At 43.8% G+C, this 24,738-nt stretch overlaps 1 protein-coding gene across 3 annotated transcripts in view; it reads right to left on the bottom strand.

Annotated features, from left to right (window-relative positions):
* The window catches only part of LOC140303956 (calcium-dependent secretion activator 1), a 628,956-nt gene that overhangs the window by 272,757 nt on the left and 331,461 nt on the right, over nucleotides 1-24,738 (bottom strand). For all 3 annotated transcript variants that reach the window (XR_011915223.1, XM_072382952.1, XM_072382951.1), the window contains exon 15: nucleotides 15,357-15,425. Coding sequence is in view for 2 of the 3 variants with exons in the window: in XM_072382952.1 (XP_072239053.1) it covers nucleotides 15,357-15,425 (69 nt within the window). In the remaining variant the exon portion in view is untranslated. The remainder of the gene's footprint in view (nucleotides 1-15,356; nucleotides 15,426-24,738) is intronic.

Genomic DNA, 24,738 nt, shown 5'->3' with positions numbered 1-24,738 from the left:
CAGTCATAGTTAGGTTTTGTTTTGCCAAGTGTTTTCAAATTTAGTTTTGTCACAGTCAAAGTTTTTTTGGTGTACCGGCTAAACCGAGCTTTTTGCTGAAAAGTGGTTTTTGTTCTACATCCGGGTCCTCCACACACCCAACGTGACAAAAGCCTCCAGCTGATCCAAAATGCTGCAGCCAGAGTTCTGATGAGAACTAACAGGAGAGATCATATTTCTCCAGTTTTAGCTACTCTTCATTGGCTTCCAGTTAAATTCAAAATAGAATTAAAAATCTTCTCCTCGAAAATAAAACTCTTAATGACCAAGCTCCATCATATCTTAAATTTAAATCTAAAAGAAGCAGGCTAGCAATACTTAGAAGGGCTGAATATCTTAGGAAAAAGAGAAAGAAGAAAGAATATGTAGGGACTGTGTTTTACAGGGACCCGTTTAAGTTTGTTAAAGGGTTGTTTAACCAGGAAAAGTAAGGGCAGCTTAAAGCAACAATGGCAGAGGTGGAAGAGTGTCTAAGAAATACATATTCAGATTTGAGCCGTGTAGAGTAGTAGGCCTTCAACCTGACATGCCACCATTAGGAGAGATAGCTCATAAGATGGATGTTAGACCACCAAGGTGGAAGGAGGTTGAGGAGGTACTCAGGCGTGCAAAGGCTTCGTCAGCTCCAGGGCCAAATGGAGTCCCCTACCGGGTTTATAAAAGTGCACAAATAGTTTGGGAGAAACAGTTTATTCCTAGTGCATGGCATAGGGCAGGAGGCGTTCTTATTCCAAAGGAGAAAGAGTCCTCAGAACTGAATCAGTTCCAGATGATCTCTCTCCTAAATGTAGAGGGGAAGATTTTCTTTAGAGTAGTTGCACAGAGATTAGCTAGTTATTTAGAAAGGAATAGGTTAATAGATACTACTGTAAAGAAGACAGGAATACTATGTTTTGCAGGGTGTTTAGAGCACACTTGCATGATTTGGCATCAGATTTAGACAGCCAAGATTGAGAATAAAGATTTGCATGTTATATTTCTGAATTTAGCAAATGCATTTGGTTCAGTGCCACACAGCCTTATTTGGAAAGCATTTGATTATCTTAGAGTGCCGGTAGTAATTGTTAACTTAGTAAGAATATGTTTTCAGGATATTAGACTGTGCCTAAGTACAGCAGGTTTAACAACAGGTTGGCAGAGGCTAGAAATAGGCATTATGGCAGGGTGTACAATTTCAATAGCATTTACAATGGTGATGGAGATAATTATTAGAGCTTCTAAGTGGGTTGTAGGTGGAGAGAGACGTCAGGATGGCATACGCCTTACACCAATTAGGGCCTACATGGATGATATGATGTTGATGACTACAACAGTGCCATGTATGAAGAGAATACTTGAGAGACTTACTAAGAATCTAAAGTGGGCTAGAATGAAAATCAAACCTAGTAAGTTTAGAAGTATCTCAATAAGTAGATGGGAATTAAGTGATAGAAAGTGTGTAATAGATAGAAATAATTACAATAATTAGGGAAAAGGCAGTAAAGAGTAAGTGGTACCAGGCAGACTTGAATAATAGAGACCAAGAAGTGCAGTTTTGGAAAGATGTTGCTGAGGGACTGGATTGAATAGATAAATTAGGGCTTCCAGGAAAGTTGAAGCTGTGGTGTCTGCAGTTTGGATTGTTTCCTAGATTGATGTGGCCACTGTCTGTGTATAAGATTCCATTATCTGTTGCAGAAGAAATTAAAAGATTAGGTAACTTTTACATTAGGAAGTGGCTAGGTGTTCCTAGATGTTTAAGTACTGTGGCACTCTGTGGGAAAGGCATATTCCACCTCCCAGTTTCTAGTCTAGTAGAGGAGTTTAAATGTACTAAAGTTAGGACAGAGCTCCTGTTAGCTGGGAGTAAAGATGTGGTAATTAGTAAGGTGGTTCCAAACCCAACCAAGAAGAGGAAATGGAAACCAAGAATGGCTGCTCAAGAGGCAGAGCAAGTCTTTGACATACAGAGATTGTGGGTAGTGTTCAAATAGCCCGGGGAGGCTTGGGGCTTGGGCCAGGTAAATCGGTGTTGAGTAGAGCAGGTCCCAAAGAGAAGAGAAAGCAAGTTGTTCAGCAGGCTCGTAGACGGGAGGAAATGTTAAGGGGTACAAAGGCAGTGGCTCAGGCTAAGCAGGGACAGTGGTTGAATTGAGAAGGTGTAGAGAAGAAAAAGCTTAGTTGGAAAGAGCTGTGGAGTATGGAGGAGTATCAGATTTTTGATAGGGGCAATATATGATGTATTGCCAACTCTCCAGAACCTAAAACTCTGGGTAAACGGAGACTCACTATGTTCGTTATGTTCAGGTACTGCAACTCTAAGATATATTTTGTCAGGCTGTAAGGTTAGTCTGTCACAAGGCAGGTATACGTGGCGACAATTATTAAGAAGCTTAGCTGCAGATATTGAAGATAAACGAAGGCATGTGAATTTTGGAGGGTCTAAGGCAAAGAGAGTGGCAATTCAGTTTGTTCAAGAGGGGGGGGGGAGTTAATAAGACAATAAGGAGGCAAGGCAGCTTAGAGGATGCTTGTGACTGGGAGATTCAGGTAGATTTATGAGGAAAGCCTTTTGTTCCCCAGGAGATAACCTCTACAAATCTAAGACCTGATATATTCTTGTGGTCTAGGAGTAGAATGAGAGTCTATTTCATAGAGCTAACTGTTCCTTGGGAGGACTTGGTAGTAGAAGCATATGAAAGGAAAAAACTTAGGTATGTAGAGTTAAGGGTAGAAGCAGAGCAGCGAGGATGGAAAGTTAGGATCTGTCTTTGTCTTTGTGAATATGGATTAGAAGAAGCAATAGTAGCTGGGGGCCCAGCAGGGGGAGCACTCAGGGTAAACAGACTCTTGGGAGAAGCAAGGAAGAAATCCAGGATGTATTTAAGTGGAAGGTGTGGCCCATGTGAGCCTTTTGAAACCCGGTGGCCATTTTAGGTGAGTTGGCCTGTATGGCCTTGTATTTGCTGGCATTCTTAGTGACTGTCTGCTGAATCTGCTCATGAGTCTTGTCCTGCCTCCACCTCTGGCACCCTCTATACTTTCATTACCCTCCACCTGAACCAGGGTTTGTATCCCCACCCCCCTATGACTGGTGTGCAGTTGGTGAGAGGCTGGAGTAGCCGATAATAATGATGCTTGGCGAAGAAAAGATAGTTGTTGTGGTGTGAGGAGCAGTGATGGCATTATTGTTGTCATTAACTTGTGTTTGCCTGTCTCAACAGGTATCCTTTGAATGGTGTTATGGTGTTTGTTGTCCCCTCTTTTCTGTCTTCTCAAACCCCAGCTGGTCAAGGCGGCTGACCACACTTCCTGAGTCAGGTTTCTTCCTGTTGAAAGTGAGTTATTTCTCTACACAGTTGCCTCATGTATGCTCAGGACGGGAGATTGGACCGAAGATTTGTTTTGAAGTTTTAATGCAATCTGTTGGTTTTCTTAGCTCGGAAATTGTTTTTGAATTTGCTCCATATGTGTGAATTGGACTAATTTTGAATTTAATTAATTGGATTTGATTAGATTATGATTACAATTAATTGAACTCCAACTGGCCTTGAACATGACATTTGTTGTAATTTGGTTGGCGCAATATTAATAAAACTTGAGTTGAATTGACAACCATTAGCAGATCAAAACTAAGTAAAGCCAACAGGTAATATATACCCAGAGTTTTGGCCAGATTTCCAGTCGGAGGGACCACCTTTAATCTCCACATGCCCAGATTTTTGAGAAAATGCAAACCCACAGCCAACCATTTGCAGGATATATTAATGTAGACGAGAAAGGAAACATGAGTCGAAGGTTAAGTAAAAAAGCTCTGGGACTGTGTAAAGCAATGCTTGGTACATTTTAAACCATCCCTCTTCCCTAAAAAAAAATGTATTAATTAAAATGAACTGTGCCATCATGCAGTAACGATTATTACTCGGATGTCATGAATTAACAAGAAAACGGAAATGTTTTGAAAATATTATAAGCTGCTTACACAATTAGAAAAAAATGGAAATAAGTATGAAAATTGTTGTGATAGTCCAATTTCTGGAGACTTTTTGTGAAACTGCAACACTGGTGTTTAATGGTCCAATGGCCGACTGGCCATTGGTGGTAAAGTTTTCACTCCAAAATGACTGATAGACCACATCATAAAATTAAGATAGTAATAAACAACTTAAAAACAATTAGTATATTTATTATTTATCTGACCCATTGAACATGGTTATAGGCCTTGACATAAATACGGTGGGACTGGCTTTTAAAATGACCTGCACAAAAAAGTGGCGTACACACTTTTTCACGTCAACGATCAGTTGTATCAAGAGCGAAATGACCGTGGAAATGTACGGTGACTCACGCCAACTTCAGGGCTGTCCTACTTACTTTTCTACAGCGATAGATTTTTTTGGCGACACAGACATGATGCTGAGAAACTGTTATAATAAATAAATGTGAACACAATTTGTCCTCAGAATGAGTGATGTGCACATTTGAGACACATGGACAATTAATACTGATGAACAATTAACACAAGTGTCTGCAATTATACGAGTGCAGCAGAGCTGCGGCCGGCGCTGAAGCGCAACACAGCGAGGAACCATGCGCTGCTTGTGCCACAGGTGACGTGCACACTGGGGTTTAAGCAACCGGAGCATTCCAGAGGGAGCTGGCCAACCGATTGGGACTGTGGCAGTCGACCCTGAGCCGAGCCTTGCCAGCCTAGTGGGACAGAATCATCTGCATATCAGCAGGTATATCAAATTCCCACAATGTAGTTGAACAGGCCAACATTGAAGCACAATTTGAAGCGAGAGCTGGTTTTCCTAATGTAATCGGAGCAATGTACAGATCGTATGTGATGTGCAAATGTTTTGTGGGGGTGGCCTGGTACAATGCAGGATTCATACATTTAGTAACAGAATTGTTGGGAACAGACTAAAAGCTGGCACTGTGCGCGATGGGTGGCTTCTTGGTAAGTAACTTTGTTTATTTGTTCTCATATTATTCCCTGTGACGTACATTGAGCATGTGCACCCCCAATTTCTATTCCATCTTCACAGCATCATAGTTGGTGGTTAAAGTTAGTAACTTGCTGTTTTTTGCCGGGTAAAGAACAGTTTAAGACCTTTCTAACAAGCCCCTGATCATCTCTGTGTGCAAATAGTTAATAACCCCATTCATAAAGTGTGAAATGTCTTAATCAGCCTCACCTTTTCCCCGGTGCACTTCTTCATTATAGGTTACGGTATGAACACGTTTGTTGTGACTTACACAAATACAGATATTTACCTTTTAATCAGAGTCACCCACACTCCCACACCCACCACCCCTGAGAGAGCAGTGTCACCCATAGCTGTGCCGACTCTCTGTTCAAACAGCCTCCCCCGCCTGTTTTGGCCACACTTCGGCGGTGGGCAGCCAGCCTCCGCTTCACATCCACCTTAATATCGGTCCACTTCTTTTTTACCTCTGCTTGTGTGCGCTTCTCAGACCCCACAGCATTAAAGGCCTCGCACACGCTCTCCCACCCACTCCTCTTACGTTTGCTCTTATGTTTGCTGCTTATATCGTAGGACAGCGTGCCACATTTTTTCGGGCCTCCACTTCAGAAAGTAAATGGACTTGTACTTGTATAGCGCTTTTCTAGTCTAGCTGACCACTCAAAGCGCTTCACTACATGCCGCATTCACCCCACTCACACACATTCATACAGCACGTCTTAGGATATAACTACGTGCTTTCTAAGCATTCACACACATTCATACCCCCAATGATACACTGGGGGAGCAACGTGGGGTTCAGTGTCTTGCCCAAGGACACTTCGACATGTATCCTGGGGAAGCCAGAGTCGAACCACCGACCTTCCGATTGGTGGGCGACTGCTCTTCCTCCTGAGCTACAGCCGCCCCTAGAAAGTAGCACCTCAATCTCACTTTCTGTTAAGTTATTATTTTTTCCCATCTTACTCATTCTTTTTTCTTTATTTTCTGATCGTGCAGAGATCGTGCAGTTGCAGGGCTTATTTAAATATGATTTGCATGTTTAAGTAGGGGCTGGACACCATACCCCTCTCCCTTTTGGCTCCTGTACACAGCACACACTCACACATGAAGGGTTTTGGGGACGTGTGTGTTCTGTGGGGTGTAGTGGATGGGGCCATGTAGGTGGTCCCCTTGGCTGCACTCTGCAGTTCCCCGCCCCTGTTTTAATTACACCTTAGACATCACTACTTATCAAACACACACACACACACACACACATTAGGTCTTGGGGGGTGGTTACACTGAGTGGCATCTGGTGGGCGTGGCTCTTTGGGTATGTAGGCTGCCCAGAGGGCCACGCTCCCAGTTCTACAAGGTTGGCTGCACCTCAATTTTAATCGCTCACTTTTAGAAAATATTGAAGAGCCAGAAGGGTGAGGGGAGGGATCTTCTCACACCCCTGCTTCCTGGTTGCTGCTCGGGGCGGGACGGGCCAGTAGGATTAATTAATTATTCTGCTGGTTCGGGGTCTGTGGTTGCTGGGGGGCTGCTGGCCCCCTGGTGTGCCCGCTGCGCTACACCCCAGCGGAGTCTAGGGAGGGAGGATGTGTGGATGTATGGGATGTGAAAGTGTTTGTGGTGATGATTGGGCCTGGGTCTGGGACTTGCTGTCGCCTGGCCTGCCGTTGCCTCACCCCGCTGCTCGCGACTTCACCCACCTGTGGGCACATTTTGACTCCCGGGGCACTTAGCCAGGGGCGCTGGGGCAGGCACTGACCCACTGTGTGGCTGTCTCGGGCGCTTGGCCCTCCCGGGTATTGGGTGGGGCCTCTGCCGGGGGGTTTGGGGGCGCTCGAGCCCCTGGGGCCCGGGTCGGGTGCACGGCCCATGTCTGGGCGACTGGGGCCTGGCGGGGTCGGTGGGCTGTTGCCCATGGCTCCCGGGGGGCCTCTGCCCTATGCTTATGGGGGCGCTGTCCGGGGGCTTCCTCTGCAATCTTCTGGGTGGATGCGTGGTTGTCCCTGCGATGGGCTTCCTGGGTTCTGTGCTCCGTGGGGGCTGCTGGTGGCCTGGGTCTTTGCTGGGTGTTTGTTTGTGTGTTTGTTTTTCTCTGCTTGTCTGCTTTCAGGTGCTCCTGGTAGCGCTAAGGCTGGATTCCGAACAGAGGCCATGGATTGTTGTCTGTTTTGTTTTTTACAGGTGTAGCAGCTGGTTGTCTGGTTTTTGTTTCTATTTTTGTTCTGTTTCCTCTTCTTCTTTCCTTGTCCCCCTGTCCGGTTCAGTTCTATTACATGTTATATATTGTAAACAGAAATAAATAAATGGGCATCAAGGGGAGTGTCACGTCCACTTGGTGAAACCAGTTAGCAGACAGTAACACGACAACCAGTAAATCAAATGAGTCTCAGTTGAAGTGAACAAATGAGCTTTATTGTAACAAAAAACAGAGACACTCCAAGGTGGGGGGAGGATGGGACAAAGTGATTGTGCCAAATAAAATTAAATTAAATAACAAAAGAAGGCCTGTCTGAGTTATCTCTCAAGAAAGAAATTAAACAAAATACCTAACTAGCTTGTCTAACAAAAGACCCTTCAAAACAGTACAGTGGTGGCACAACCAATAAACCTAGTGGAATAACAATTAAATGCTACGTGAGTGCAAAAGAAATGTAAAGGGTACCCCAACTTATCTAGTCCCAAAACCTCCCACACCTACCTGAACAAATATGTCTCTGAAAGAGCACCAAACAGAGTCAAGGTAGGTAGCAATCATGTGTAGCAAAATCACAAGTTAAGAAGCTCCTCAAGGCCAGAGACTTCCTCCATTTTAAAGTGTGATAGGTCAGTGGTCAAGGTAATTATCCAACCAGCCACACCGCCTGCTCATACAGGTGAGCAGCATCCCTGCAGCAATTACTTAAAGACAACACAACACACAGGGAAGGGGGGGAGGAGACACAAAACCACAGAATACCTGGCCGCCTGGCACGTAACACCCCCACCCATATAAGTCCAAGCATAATGTTTGGAACTACATAATGTAATGCAACTACAAAGCACGTGACAAGGCATCAGCCAGGATATTCTCAGATCCCTTTTTATGACAAATTTCAAGGTGGTAGTTTTGAATGATTAAAGACCAACGCATGAGACGTTGGTTGTGATTATGCATCCTGGAGAGAAACACAAGAGGATTATGATCTGTGAAAACCTGAATAGGCTTTACACTGGATCCGAGATAAACCTCAAAATGTTGCAGGGCAAAAAGTAGTGCAAGAGTTTCCTTTTCGATGGTGGAATACTTAACTTGATGTTTGTTGAATTTTCGTGAAAAGTAACTCACAGGATGAGCGATGCCCTGGTGGTCCTCTATTAGAAGAAAAGCTCCAGTGCCAACTGCACTGGCGTCAACTTCAAGCTTGAAGGGCAGTGAGAAATCTGGTGCAGACAAAACAGGAGTGCAACACAATAGACTTTTTAGACTTTCAAACTGTTGACACTCATTGGACCAACTGAATGATTTAGTGGGACTGGTTAAGGTGGTCAGCGGAGCAGCGACAGAGGAGAAGTTTTTGCAGAACCGGCGATAATAGCCGGCCATCCCAAGAAAACGTCGCAACTCTCTCCTGGTGGTTGGCGTGGGAAAGTTAATAATGGCGGAGATCTTTGCATCCATAGGACGCACCTGTCCTCGACCAACCAGCTGACCAAGATAAAGCACAGTGCCTTTTCCAAATTCACACTTAGTGAGGTTGAGTGTAAGCGACGCACTGGACAGACGGGTGAAAACTTCCCTCAGTGTAGTCATGTGACTAAGCCAGTCATTTGAATACACGACAATGTCTTCCAGATATGCTCTGCAGTTTGGCACACCTCCTAGTACCTTACTTACTAGCCTCTGAAAAGTAGCGGGTGCATTGCACAGACCAAAGGGCATCACAGTATACTGGAAGAAGCCATCAGGGGTTACAAAAGCCGAAATCTCCGAAGCGCCCAGGGTTAAAGGAACTTGCCAATATCCCTTTAACATGTCAAGTTTACTGACAAAGTTTGCTGGACCGATTTCATCAATGCAGTCATCAATAAGAGGTAAGGGATGTGCATCTGGTACAGTCACAGCATTTACCTTGCGAAAGTCGGTACAGAATCTCGGACTTCCATCAGACTTTGTATCCAGAAGACAAGGGGAGCTCCATGGACTAGAACTGGGTACTGCAAATCCATTCTGTAGGAGATAGACAACCTCTTTTTTCATAATCTCCCTCTTAGTGGGATTAACCCGGTATGCATGCTGTTTGATTGGTACTGGCTTGGTTAGAACAATGTCATGAGTAATGACAGAAGTTTGAGAGGGAATATCTTTGAACAGACCTGGGAAATCACGGATAAGTTTCTCAACATCGCAACGCTGGTCCTCGGAGAGATGAGACAAGTAGTGGGACAAATCAGATAAGATCTCACTATTACTGAGCCTAGCCCCCTGTGGTGTAGCACTACGCATGACCAACTCATCGTCATCGTTAAGAGAGCTCACCTTGGAGATGGAAGCTATAGGTGAGATGGTGATCCGCACATCTTGAGCTATGGGTGACCCATTTTGCTTCTCCTTGGAGCAGTACTGTTTCATCATCTTGACATGACACATTCGGGACCGCCGCCTACGGTCTGGGGTTTTGATGACATAGTTTGTGTCACTGAGTTTTTTCTCTACAACATAAGGACCAGAAAATTTAGTAGAGAGGGTAGATCCAGAAACGGGCAAGAGAATCAGAACTTTGTCACCTGGTTGAAATGAGTGGACAGTCGCCTTTTGATCATAATGTCTCTTCATCTTCACCTGAGAAAAGGTCAGGGCTTCTTTAGCCATAGTGCAGGCTAGCTGGAGTCGATCCTTGAGCTTGGAAACATACTCTGGAATACTTGTGACTCCTTTCTGTGGCACAACCAGTTGCTCTGTAAGGACCTTTAAAGGACCCCGCACCTCATGTCCAAATACTAGCTCAGCAGGACTGAAACCTAGTGACTCCTGTACCGCATCACGGGCAGCAAACAAAACAAATGGTACACCATCATCCCAATCCCTCTGAGACTCATGGCAATGTTTGCGCAACATCGATTTCATGGTTTGGTGAAATCGTTCCAGTGCCCCCTGGCTTTCAGGATGGTAAGGGTTAGATGTTACATGGTCAATGCCTAAAGTTTTAAGCACCTGGGCAAACATTTTGGACTTAAAATTCGTGCCCTGATCTGATTGAACTACTCTTGGCAGGCCAAACACGGTGACAGACTTTACCAAAGCCTTGGTGACAACTGCAGCCGTTATTTTCCAGAGTGGGATGGCTTCTGGGAACCTGGTGGAAGCACACATCACTGTTAGAAGGAATTGATTTCCAGCCTTAGTCTTTGGCAATGGTCCCACACAATCAACAATGATTTTTTCAAATGGTTGCCCCATAACTGGAATGGGACAAAGCGGTGCAGGGGGATAACCTGGTTTGGTTTTCCAGTAACTTGACACAGATGACATGTACGACAATGAAGGACAACATCAGATTTGAGTCCTGGCCAAAAGAAATGTTTAAGGACCCTGTTGTACGTTTTGGTCACCCCCATGTGTCCTGACCATGGATGTTCGTGTGCTAAAGACAGTACCTGCAAACGATAGGCCATAGGCACAACAACCTCGTAAGTTGCACTCCAACTTGCATCTTGTTCCAAAGCATTGCTAACCCAGCGACGCATCAACAGGCCATCCTCATTAAGATAAGCCACTTTTTTCATCTTGGCTGCCACCGGGCTGAGAACAGAAGAATTACATTTTAAAAGTGTACTATCATCACGCTGTGCTGCAATAAATTCCTCTCGGTTGGCTGGTAGGTTCATAACCTTCAAACTGGAAGAGGATGACGCAGCATCGGCAGGTTTGACCTGTACCTGACTATTGATCTTAGGTATCATCTCATTGGGATCCTGCTCAATAGCCATAAAAGAGTCAGACAAGTCAACACCATATTTCCTGGACTGGGCTCTGGTTATCACACAAGCAGGAAAAATATCAGGGTTCTGGGTTGAGTTGTCAGATTCGAGGTTCAAATTTGGTCTATCTAGTACCTCAGGGGCAGGCACAACCTTGTCCCTAGCTATGTCATTGCCAAGGATGAAATCAACACCTTTAATGGGCAAGACAGGAAGAACAGCCACTTTAAATAATCCACTGACCAGACGAGACTGAAGATGAACTTTGTGCAGAGGAGCAAGTACGAAACCCATTTCAACACCCCGAACAACTGTACTTGAGTGACATGACGATTTGAATGTTAAAGGTAAGATGCCCTCTAGAATAATGGACTGGGCGCCTCCTGTATCCCAAAGAATGGTTACCGACTGTTTATCTTCTAGATCCCCAGTTAGTGAAACAAATCCTTCTGAAACAAAGGGTTTAAAACAGGGATGGGGTCCATCGTCTTCATTAACATCTCGTGATATTGCAGTGGCTGGAAGAGAAACAGTCTTAATTAGACCCATGCTTTTTGGTGGTGAGGGGCTATATGGAAACTGTTGTTTACGCTTTAGAGAAAGACAGTCAGAAATAACATGGCCCTTCTTGTGGCAGTAGAAACATTCACGAGTGCCAGGTGGGGGCAACTGTGGTCCCATAGCCTTTTCAAAAGGAGCATGACCAGAATCAGGTCTCGTGGGGCGAGACATTGACATTCTGTCAGGACGGGAAGACGACATTAACACATTCTTATGTGTTAGAACAAACTCATCGGCCAAGACCGCTGCTTTAGATAGAGTAGTCACCTTTTGTTCATTTAAGAAAATCACCATCCTCTCAGGCAAAGCATTCTTAAAGTCTTCCAACAACATCAGCTCACGAAGGGATCCAAAACTGTTTCTGACATCATTAGCACTGCACCATTTGTCAAAAAGAACACCCTTTTCTCGTGCAAATTCAACAAAGGTTTGACCACCTGACTTTTTATGATTTTTGAATTTCTGTCGGTAAGCCTCTGGCACAAGCTCATAAGCACGCAAAATAGACTCTTTGAGCACGTCATAGTTCAAGCTATTTTCTAAGGAAAGAGAGGACAAAACTTCCTGTGCTTTACCAACCAGCTTGCATTGCAGAAGGATAGGCCACATATCCTTCGGCCATTCTAGTGCAGTTGCAATTCGTTCAAATGCACCGAAATAAGAGTCAACCTCTGTCTCCCGAAATGTTGGTACCAGGGCAATATTTTTACTGACATCAAAGCTTTGTTTGTGGAAAACCGTATGTGAATGTGCCAATTTCTCCGATGTGTGTCCCGTCACCTGTGTAGAGGAAATTCTCAAGGCCTCTACTTCAAGCTGCCGTAACTTGACTTCCTTATCAGCCTCTATCTCTAACCGGCGAACCTGTAATTTAAGGTCATAATCTGCTCTGCGTATACTCTACTTTTCCTGTTCCTCTAGCTGAAGGCGTGTTAAACGAACCTTTAATTTGGCATCGCCACTAGACCCAAGACCATCTGGGGTGAAAGGCTCAAAACGAGGCAAAGTTGCAGGAGGAGCCTCACGGACAGCCTGAGCGACCTGAGGTGTGGTCTGTGCAATCTGCTGTCCCCCTTCGTCAGACGAAGCGCTTGGTCCAGTCAGAGAAACTCCCTCTATAGGAACCTCAGCCCCTGGCGGGACAGTGTCAACAGGGTCTGCAAGGATCTGTAGCTCCATTAGTTTTTCCAGAACTTTATTTTTTATTTCCCCTTTAACACCATTTTTTTTTGTACATTAATATTAAAGTGCTTTGCAATACATAACAAGGCATCTTTGCGACATGAGTCAAGTTTTCCAAAACTGGGATCATCAAGGAAGTTCTGCAAGTTAAAGCTCATGTTACCCTCAATGCCACAACCACATCAACTCATCAATTTCAATTTTCTTAGCTTAAATGAGCAGGGAAACATTTAAAAACTGCAGGACAGTGTCCCCCGTGGACCGGAGTCCTTGCTTAACTATTATATGTTCAAAGATGATCACGAGTGGGGGTGAGGGGACATGTGGGGTGGGCCCACTGTCTACAAGCAGTGATGATGGCTCCTCCACATTTGCCCCACCCCCATTTTAATTGCATTTTAGATTCACTTACAATTAAGCTCCACCACACTCAACACAACAACACACCCACCATCAGGAAGCAGGAGTGATGAGGGGAAGGTCTTCCTCCAACCCTTTTTCCTGGGCCTGGGGCAGGGGGACCAGCAGGAGGAACTGATCGTCTAGCTCTGAGTGTAGGCTTACTGCGTCACTGGGGGTGAGTCAACTGTTCCATTGCTCCTGGGGGCCTCTGAGCGAGTGAGTGTGTGGCTGGATGTCTGTGTCTTTGTATCTATCAAAGTTTGTGTCTTTGTGCCTCAGTGAGTGTATATTTGTGTATCTGTCAGCATGTGTATTTGTGTGTGAGTATGCGTCTTTGTGTTGTATGCAGGGTTGTCCACTGTTGGACCTGAGTTCAGGGCTTGTTGTCATCTGGCTCGTCTGTGCTGCTCCTTGCCAGGTGGCGCTCGCCCCTTCCTGCTACTCTTGCGGATTGGCATGTCTTTAATTCTGGAGCAGTTTGCCTTGGGCATCGGGGTGAGTGCTGGCCCTCTGGGGGCAGCTGTCTCGGATGGCCTGATCCTCTTGTACAGGCCTTCTGCCAGATGGAGGTGTAGTCCTCTGGCACTCTGGGCTCTTGGTCATGCACTCGGCTCACGCTGAGTGGCCGATGCCTGGCGGGGCTCTGGCTTATGGCCGTGGTCCATGGACGCTGCTGGTTGCCTGGGTCTGGGGGACCTTCCTGTCTGCTCCTGATCTCTGGAGTGGGGGGTGGTTGTGGCCCCCTTCCCCCATTATCAACCACAATTCACGTAAAGCCTTTGCCATATATTTTGCATTTACATACACACAGGCACACATACATGCATGCATGCACACCCACGCATTCACATGCTCACTACAGATGCCATGTCACTTTGTAGTTTTAATAATATTCAGTGACCATAGTTAAGTTTTCATATGTTTTTGCTGGCAATATTCCTGCTGTATGTGTTTTTTTCATTAATTATTCTGATATCCGGTTAGTTGATACACATCAGATAACTGTAGACTCATTCAGTAAGTGTAGTGTCTGATATTTCCCACCTGTGCAAAGTTGTTTTGGGAAGTGAAAAGAAGTCTACCAGCTGTGTAGGGGAGTCTCAGGCTAAATCAGGACATTTTGAGAATAACACACTCCCCAGTTAGTTTGTCCAAGAAGAGGCTCAATAGATATGCACACACCATATCTGGGCTTTATGCTTTGTGATGGGAACATACAACATCTGTCACTAAGAACAGGCAGATTCTACTTAACAAAGAGATGCACCCACAGTAAGTCAGATATTTTGGGGAATCTGGGCTGGACACATCTCTCCAGACTTGATGCATCATTCTGTAAATCTGATATGGACCTCGTTGACAATAAAGGTTTCTGTGTTCGACCAAATCTGTGTCAGCAGAGTTCTTCCTGCATCATCTGCACACAGGTTATTTGTAGGCGACCATCCCCAATACACCACATAAGAGCAAAAGACCAGCCTTTCATCACAGTGCCACAAATCACACTAAACTGAGCTTGCCTTTTCTCAAAACATGCTTTGTGAAATTTCTAAAAGATTGAAAAAATTTTTGCATTGTATTTCTATTTTCATTGATCATGTCCCAAAGCTGCAACCTTTCTGCTCCTGCTGTATCCAAGTGCTGAAGACACTGTTCTTTTTTTTTTAACTTGTTCTTATTATTAATTTTACTCTACAGAGATGCTGTTGGTCCAGGGGGTCAGTGGCAGCAGTTTGTTTATAGAGCTACTTCCGGTTGACCTCTTCCCAGCTTTATAGATTTGAGGTCTGAAGGTTGTCTATGCCTGTCATGGCGGTAAGTGGAGGACCCGCTGGTGGAGGGAAACCATCCAACTGAAGGAGGAGATCTTTCGGGCTTGATTGTCACAAGGGTCACCTAAAACTGCTGACAAATTCCGAGTGGCTAGAAGTTCTGCAGCATTAGTGGTTGCTGAAGCTAAAACTCGGATGTGGGAGGAATTTGGATACAATATGGAATAAATGTAAGATATATCTTTAAATGTGTTTTAGTGTGATCTTAGATACTTGACTTAACGCATTATCAAGGATCTGTAATAACTTGTAATAACAGTCTACAACAACATACAACTAAAAAAAAAGATGTCAGATGTAAAAAAAAATAAGATTACATGTGATGGTTGGCATGCGTACTGGCTGTAAGAGAAAAATAATACAGTACATTGTTAAGGGTGGAGTGATGTAGGGACATGAGGAAGATACTCACGAATGGTTAAATCCATCACTTGTGACGCCAAACAGAAGACGGGATGTTCATACATCTCTCTCTTTTTCCCTGCAGAGAAAGAGGTAGTACATTGAGGCATTGCTCGTGGCATTACTTGCCACAATGAAGAATACCACTTGCACTGAGGCAGTCTTTTTTATGCATGGACATGCATATCCTTCAAGTATGTGTTTTTATAAACACACTTCATGAGTAACTTCTAAAATCATGTATTTTCAGATTTGTTCAAGTTTTTAGTAAGAAAAAAAAAAGAAAAAAGTAACAACAGTAACAATCATAGACAATGAAAAAATTGTCCTAACAAGATTGTGCTGCTGCCACAATGTGCTGCCTGGTCATACAGTCATACTGTCTGTAGATTATAATGTCATCTCTATTTCTCTCATATTTCATTTATTGTTTTATAAATTTTTTTTTTTCATTGAATTTGTATCCCACCAGTCAGAATTGCAGAGAAGATGTCAAAAGGTTGTCAAGAACCAAAAAGAAGTTGGCCAAGTACATCGATTCATTAATCTTGTTAGCTTTGATACCCATTGACAAAAACAGCAGTACAGCAGTATAAACAAAGTTTATTCCCAACACGTCCCTCATTTTCAAGACCCTTCGGTGTTACTTCTGGGTGCACATCGCAGCCCATCACTGTCATACTGTAATGTGCAGGGTATTCCAATTTCATTCAATAGAAATTTCACAAAATGTGAAACTGATGCCATGACTCTGCAACCAAATGTTTATGAGGAAGTCACTGTTCCTCATAAATTTCTCTGTGGCAACTCGGATAAAGAAAGAAAAGGGAGAAATTCCTTCCAGTCATGTGAAAAAGAAATGATGTTTTCTGTCAATTTAGAATTTTGTGTTTAAGGTTATTCAAAAAAAATCCTTTGGTCTTAAAATGATGTAAGTGTTAACAATGAACAACAACACATGCCATATTGCACTTTGTCATAATTTATTTAAATAAAAGCAATACCAAAATGCACAAGATATTTGTAAAAAAAAAAAAAAACTAAGTACACCTGCTTCCACGGGACCCTACCATGAATCGTAACCTTATCATGGTGGACTGTTTTGAGTGCCCGAGGGATCCCAAGAGCTATGTCATTAGGGGCAGCTTGCAAATTGCCCTCAGTAGGATCTCCCAAGGCAAATTAGTCACCCCCCTACCCCCTACTTGGGAAGTCTGATCACAACTTAGTTTGCCTGCAGCCTCAATACACACCTTTGGTGAAAAAGCAGCCCCTCAACATCAGAGCCTTCAGGATGTGGTCCCCTGAAAGTAAAGAGGCCCTCAGCAGCTGCTTTGAAACCACTGACTGGAGTGTACTGCTGAGCTTGCATGAGGGTGATGACATAGGTGGCATAACTGAGTGTGTGACAGACTACATAAACTTTTGTATGGAGACAGTGGTTCCTGTCACAACAATGCGTTGCTTCGCTAACAATAAACCCTGGATCACCAGCGAGGTGAAGGCTGTTCTGAACAAGAGGAAGAGGGCCTTCATGAACAAGGACAGGGAGAGATGAGAAACACCCAGAGGGAGCGCTGTCACATGCTGAGGGAGGCGGAGGAGCTGTACAGGAGCAAGCTGTAGAAGAAGCTCCAGCTAAACAACATAAGTTTAAACTTACAACTTACAATGATAAGTTTGGAACTGCCTGAAGAAGGCTGTTCCAAAGTCTGTTCTTGGGCTGTTCCAAGCCTGGTAGGAATTTCTTAAAATAACCACGTGTTCACTTATCCTGTGTAAGCTTACACCCATCTGGTACAACCCTAACACCCTGCACAAGAGATGATCCTCAACCAACTAGACTTACAACTTCCTATTAGAATCAGAATTTCTAAACCTCTGTACCCAAAAAAAACTATCACAAATATATAGATTACTGTTCAAAATAGATGACTCTACCGACCTTAAAATGGGAGACAGGCTTATCCATCAGTGTAGAAGTTCTGACTTGAGGTATGTTAGGACTTATCAACATGTCTCAAGTGTAATGTTCCTGCATTACATTGCACACATGTGCATAGAGGGTGACTTAGAAGACATCAACATGGAAATTAACTCAACACAACATGGATGATCCTCACTGCCTTATATATCATAAAGAAAACTATTGTCATGAATTGGAAAACAAAAAATTATCTGTGTATTAAACAGTTTAGATGTCTTCTGTCAGATCACATCAATATTGAGACAATGTCTCCTTCCTCAAACTTCCTCAACATTCAGACCATCATTCTGCTTGCCATGATTTCTCAATAGGACAGGGTTAAAAAAAAATTCAATAAAATAAACCCTGTCATTTTGTTTTTTTGGTATCTCATTTAAGAAGCTATTCAGATTTGCAGTGTAAACTTAGGTCACTCTTAATATTGGCCTCTTCTGCTAAGCCTTGACCTCTCGGCCCCACGTGCAAAAATCCAATTTGCGAGAATGATGAAGACAGCTTTGATTGGAAATGTTCTGTTATCAGCTGTACTGAAGAGCATGCATCTTACATCCAGCCTGAGAGGATATAAGAGCCTCATGGATAAACTATATTTAAGGTAAATATTCCAGCAAGTTATCATTTATTTATTTAGCAGTAGCTAATGGTAACAGCTTGGGTAATGAAGATGAGTTATTGCTGTTACTTTTTGAAAGATCATCATAATTGTTTGTAAACATTTCTTGTTTATTGAATGCTTTCTATTTGAGCGGTGATTAGTTGCTCCTTTGCCCAAACCATGCTTCTCGGTCTCTGCCCCTCAAAATAGCCTGATCTAAAGAGAGGTCTTTCAATTGGGGTGAGAGAAGCGTTACAATGCTTCAAAGAAAGAAATTTTGACCAAAGACTCTGATATACATTTCAATAAGACCTCAGCAAATTTGGCTTGTTAAACAACTTGTTAAAAAAAGGGCATAAGATATCTTCTTAAAAGGCTCTAATACACCAAACCAACCAACAAGCAGTAATGCGAGGCCCCCTAATGGGTTTCCTTTAGTCTCCAGTGTCTGAATAAACAAAAGAGCACTTGAACACAAGGCAGTCATGTCTTCTAAATGCCGCTCTTGATGTACAATCTGTGCATGTCCAAGAGGACAAGGCCCATAAGATGCTTTAGTTGGCAAAAAAATTGTCTGATGTCCCTTGTCTGAGCAGTAGTTGGCTTGACATGCCTGTAAGAACCCCTGACTGATTCTTCAAAGTGAAAGCACACTGAGTGCTGTCTACAATAGGGAAGACACTGTTTACTGACGAGCACTTCATGGAACCCCACATTTGAAAAAAGAAATGTTGTTTTATACAGTACAATTAAGACAAAGTAAATTAAACATAAATGAATAATAAGAACTACATACTAGAGAATGTATTTATGAGATCAAAATGGTGTGGTTAGATTGTTGTGCAATGTAAAAACAATGTGCAGACAGTAGAGCAGCAAAAAGAGTACAGAATGAGGTTCAGGAAATGAAGATGACAATATATTTATGATAAGAACACTATGCACAGATCTAAGGGCAGCTCTAGGATAGGACAAAAGGCCTGCCAGACAAAAGGTTGGTGGTTCAACTCCCAGCTTCCCCAGGCCTCATGTCCAAGCACACTTGGCCAAGACACTGAATCCCAGTTACCTACTGATGTGTTTATTGTTGTATTGTTGTTTAAAAAAAATGATATGGACTAAGTGTGTGAATGAATGGGTGAAGATAGCATGTAGCGTAAAAGCACTTTGAGTTGTAAGCTAGACTTGAAAAAGCGCTATACATGTACAGTCCATTTAACAATTATTTCAACAAGCTAATGCAACAATATGCTCACCTGTTACACAAAAGTAACCTAGTGTAGAGTAATAGTGAATGGGAGCAATGATTTTGCATCATATTCTTTATGACAACAGAGCTAAATGAGTATTGGAGAATGAGCCCTGTTGACCCTGGAGTGTGTTATGGAGGGGAGGCTATGCCCTGTCCAGTTATCTTGCCAGCTTCATGAATAGCCTTAATGAGCCTCGCATCCCTGGCACTGAATTTCCTCCCCCATCACAGCACGGCACAGTAGATGGCACTCACCACAGTGGACTGGTAAAAGATCTTCAAAATCTAACTACATACACCACAGGATCTGAGCTTCCTCAGAAAGTAGCCTGCTCATCCCCTGCTATTGATTGATGTTATGTCCATATGCTGATTGTAGTCAACAAGCTTAACATTGGGCAATACTGATGGTTAGTGGATATATCGTTGCATTATTTGTTTGAAAAAAAAAAGAAAAAAGAAATAAATCTCTATAATTACAGAACAATTTTGATGCAGGTCAGCTATCACCTGAGCCTGTTGTCAACCACAGAGTTTCTGACTGAATGTGAATATGACCTGTTAATGGTTGTAACCTCTGTGTCACTGCTTGGAGTGTTATTTACCACTGCATCATTTTAACAAATAATCTCATGGCAAGAATCAACCGATTCCACTCACCTGTATGACACTTCCCTACTTCTCATTAAAAAATTACATCATTTAGGCAACAAAAACATCTCCAAAAACTGCTCCAGAAACAGTATGTCAAAGATACATATTTAAAAATGATATCATGAGCGAAATACTTTACTTAAACTTGACCTCTACCAGCCTCTACAAATCTCAGGCCTGATATAGTCTTGTGGTCTAGGAGTAGAATGAGAGTCTATTTCATAGAGCTGACTGTTCCTTGGGAGGAATTAGTAGCAGAAGCATATGAAAGGAAAAAGCTTAGGTATGTGCAGTTGGGGGCAGACGCAGAGTAGCAAGGAAGGAAAGTTAGGATATGTCCAGTGGAAGTAGAATGTAGAGGATTTGTTGCAAAGTCTGTTGTCTCATTGTTGAGGGAGTTGGGTATAAGTGGACAGAGTGTGAAGAAAATAGTGAAGTAAATGTCAGATGAGGCAGTAAAGTCCAGTCAGTGGATTTGGATTAGAAGAAGCAATAGTAGCTGGGGGCCCCGCAGGGGGAGCACTTAGGGTAAACAGACTCTTGGAAGAAGCAAGGAAGAAATCTAGGATATATTTAAGTGGTGGGTGTGGCCCAAGTGAGCCTTTTGAAACCAGGTGGCCATTTTAGGTGAGTTGTCCTGTATGGCCTTGTTTTTGCTGGCATTTTTAGTGATTATAGGACTGTTTAGGTGAGTTTATCTGCTGAATCTGCTTGTGTGTCTTGTTCTGCCTCCACCTCTGGTCTCTCTATACTTTAATTACCTCCTACCCGAACCATGGTTTTAATCCCATTCCTACTTAACTGTATCTCTTCTATTTCTATCCCCTACCCTAACCAGGGTTTGTATCCCCACCCCGCTATGACTGGTGTGCAGTTGGTGAGAGGCTGGGGTAGCTTGTGGTTGTGGAGGAAAATATGTTTTTTGTGGTGTGAGGAGCACTGGATGGCATTAGGGGAGTGACTCTGGGACACCAGTGATCACTGTCTAGCCTCCTGGAGGTGTCATGGGCCCGACAAGACAAAACATTGATGAAAGGAGGTTCCCACCTGATAACCCCAATGACATGTTGATCAGAGCTGCTCACTGGTCTATATAGGGATTATAGTCCGGTTAATTTTTCTAGCACAATTTTTTGTGTTTACTTCAAATTTACTCTACAAAAATGGAGCAGCTATACATACATACACTAGATTGCCAAAAGTATTCTCTCATCTGCCTTTACATGCTTATGAACGTAAGTGACATCCCTTCTTAATCCATTGGGTTTAATATGACATCAGCCCACCCTTAGGAGCTATAACAGCTTCAACTCTTCCAGGAAAAGTTTCAACAAGGTTTAGGAGTGTGTTTATGGGAATTTTTGACCATTCTTCCAGAAGCGCATTCGTGAGGTCAGACACTGATGCTGGACAAAAGGCCTGGCTCGCAGTTTCCGCTCTAATTCATCCCAAAGGTGTTCTATCGGGTTGAGGTCAGGACTCTGCAGGCCAGTGAAGTTCTTCCACACCAAACTTGTTAATCCATATCGTTATGAACCTTGCCTTGTGCACTGGTGCACAGTCCTGTTGGAACAGGAAGGGGCCGTCCCAAAACTGTTTCTACAAAGTTGGGAGCATGTAATTGTTCAAAATCTCTTGGTATACTGAAGCATGGGTTCCTTTCACTGGAACCAAGGGGCAAAGTCCAGGGGCCTCATGTACAAAGACTTTCGTGGATTTCCTACATGGCGTACGCTGAAACCAAAATGGCCTCCAATGTACAAAAATATCCGGATGTATCAATGTGTGCGCACGCATGAATCCAAGCACATTTTGTTTGTACATCCCAATTAACGTGGAAATGAGCGCACATGTCGGAGTACCTGACTCCTCCCTGTCCATGCCCCTCCCGCCCCGAGCAGCAACCAGGAAGCAGGGGTGTGAGAAGATCCCTCCCCTCACCCTTCTGACTCTTCAATATTTTCTAATAGTGAGCGATTAAAATTGAGAGGCAGCCAACCTTGTAGAACTGGAAGCGCAGCCCTCTGGGCAGCCTACATACCCGAAGAGCCCCGCCCACCAGATGCCACTCAGTGCAACCACCCCCCAAGACCTAATGTGTGTGTGTGTGTGTGTGTGTTTGATAAGTAGTGATGTCTAAGGTGTAATTAAAACAGGGGCGGGGAACTGCAGAGTGCAGCCAAGGGGACCACCTACGTGACCCCATCCACTACACCCCACAGAACACACACGCCCCCAAAACCCTTCATGTGTGAGTGTGTGCTGTGTACAGGAGCCAAAAGGGAGGGGGGTATGGTGTCCAGCCCCTACTTAAACATGCAAATCATATTTAAATGAGCCCTGTAACTGCGATTCTCTGCACGATCAGAAAATAAAGAAAAAAGAATGAGTAAGACGGGAAAAAGAATAACTTAACGGAAAGTGAGATGGAGGTGCTACTTTCTGAAGTGGAGGCCCGCAAAAATGTGGTCTTTGGCACGCTGTCCTACGATATAAGCAGCAAACGTAAGAGCAAACGTAAGAGGAGTGGGTGGGAGAGTGTGGGTGAGGCCTTTAATGCTGTGGGGTCTGAGAAGCGCACACAAGCAGAGGTGAAAAAGAAGTGGTTAAGGTGATATTACGGTGGATGTGAAGCTGAGACTGGCTGCCCACCGCCGAAGTGTGGCCAAAACAGGCGGGGGAGGCTGTTTGAACAGAGAGTCGGCACAACTATGGGTGACACTGCTCACTCAGGGGTGGTGTGTGTGCAAGTGTGGGTGACTCTAATTAAAAGGTAAATATCTGTATTTATGTAACTCACAACAAACTGTTCATACAGTAACCTATAGTGAAGAAGTGCTCCGCGGAAAAGGTGAGGCTGATTAAGACATTTCACACAGAGATGACCAGGGGCTTGTTAGAAAGCTCTTAAGCTGTAGTTTAACCAGCAAAAAACAGCAAGCTACTAACTTTAACCACCAACTATGATGCCGTGAAGACGGGATAGAAATTGGGAGGGCACATGCTCAATGCACGTCACAGGGAATAATATTAGGACAATTACATGCATAAAGTTATTCACCAAGAAGCCACCCATCATGCACAGTGCCAGCTTGTAGTCTGTTTCCCTACAAATCTGTTACTGAATGTATGAATCATGCGTTGAACCAGGCCACCCCCGCAAAGCATTTGCGCATCACATACAATCTGTACATTGATGGAATGAAAATGTTTCCTGTTGATATACAAATTCATTATGTGATGGCGCTTTTATAGCACTGTGTGTGCAGTCGATAACTCCGATTACATTAGGAAAACCAGTTCTCGCTTCAAATTGTGCTCCAATGTTGGCCTGTTCAACTACATTGTGGAAATTTGATATACCTGCTGAGATGCAGATAATTCCGTCCCACTCGGGTGGCATGGCTCAGCTCAGGGTCGACTGCCACAGTCCCAATCGGTTGGCCAGCTCCCTCTGGAATGCCCCGGTTGCTTAAACCCCAGTGTGCACGTCACAAGCAATGCATGGCTCCTCGCTGTGTTGTGCTCCAGCGCCGGCCGCAGCTCTGCGCACAGTTCCAGGAGGATTGCCCTCAAAACGGCTGATGAGCCAGTTGTCATCATTTACAATGTCTTCCAACACCACTAAAGCAGCCATTGTTTTTAATGGTATGCATTGCAACACTTTGCGCATGCTTTTATATCCACTCGTGTAATTGCAGACACATGGATGTGTTAATTGTTCATGTGTCTCAAATGTTCACATCACTCATTCTGAGGACAAATTGTGTTCACATTTATTTATTATAACAGTTTCCCAACATCACCTCTAAGTGTCGCCAAAGACTCAACAGCTGTAGAAAAGTGCGTAGGACAGCCCTGAAGTTGGCGTGAGGCAGCGCACATTTCCACGGTAATTTCGCTCTTGATACATCTGATCATTGACGTGAAAAAGTGTGTATGCCACTTTTTTGTGCGTACGCACCCTTTGTACATGAGGCCCCAGGTCCTGAAAAACAACCCCACACCATAACCCCCCCCCCCCCCTCCACCAAACTTTACACTTGGCACAATGCAGTCAGACAAGTACCGTTTTCCCGGCAACCGCCAAACCCAGACTCGCCCATCAGATTGCCAGATGGAGAAGTGTGATTGGGTCACTCCAGAGAACGCGTCTCCACGGCTGTAGAGTCCAGTGGCAGCATGCTTTACACCATTGCATCCAATGCTTTGCTTGGCACTTGGTGATGTATGGCTTGGATGCAGCTGCTCGGCCATGGAAACCCATTCCATGGAGCTCTCTACTCACTGTTGTTGAGCTAATCTGAAGGCCACATGATGTTTGGAGGTCTGTGGTGATTGCTCAGCAGAAAGTTGGTGATCTCTGCACACTATGCGCTTCAACATCCGCTGACCCCGCTCAGTCATTTTATGTGGCCTACCACTTTGTGGCTGTGTTGCTGTCATTCCTTATTGCTTCCACTTTGATATAATACCACTGACAGTTGACTGTGGAACATTTAGTAGTGAGGAAATTTCATGATTGGACTTGCACAGGTGGCATCCTATCACAGTAATGCACGGTAATGTTTGTAGAAGCAGTCTGCATGCCCAGGTGCCTGAATTTATACACCTATGGCCATGGAAGTGATTGGAACACCTGAATTTAACTATTTTGTATGAATGAATACTTTTGCCAATATAGTGTATATTATACTCCAAGTTGTTAAAATCAGTGTCCATGCTTATCTTTCATTTATTTATACATTCATTCATTGTGTGTACTGTAATAATGGTGTTTCCCTTTGGAGATTAATAAAGTATTATTCAATACAGCTCAAATATATTGTAGCTCACCACTGAGCCTTGTTAGTAAATCTTGACAACAACTTTTTAAACTCTAAAACGGTTTGTGCCAGACCCAT

The sequence above is a fragment of the Leuresthes tenuis genome, unplaced genomic scaffold (assembly GCF_036924035.1).
Source record: "Leuresthes tenuis unplaced genomic scaffold, fLeuTen1.0.hap1 SCAF_3, whole genome shotgun sequence".
Lineage (NCBI taxonomy): Eukaryota > Metazoa > Chordata > Actinopteri > Atheriniformes > Atherinopsidae > Leuresthes > Leuresthes tenuis.
Note: the sequence above shows the minus strand (reverse complement) of the source record. Positions and strands in the feature narration are given on the sequence as shown.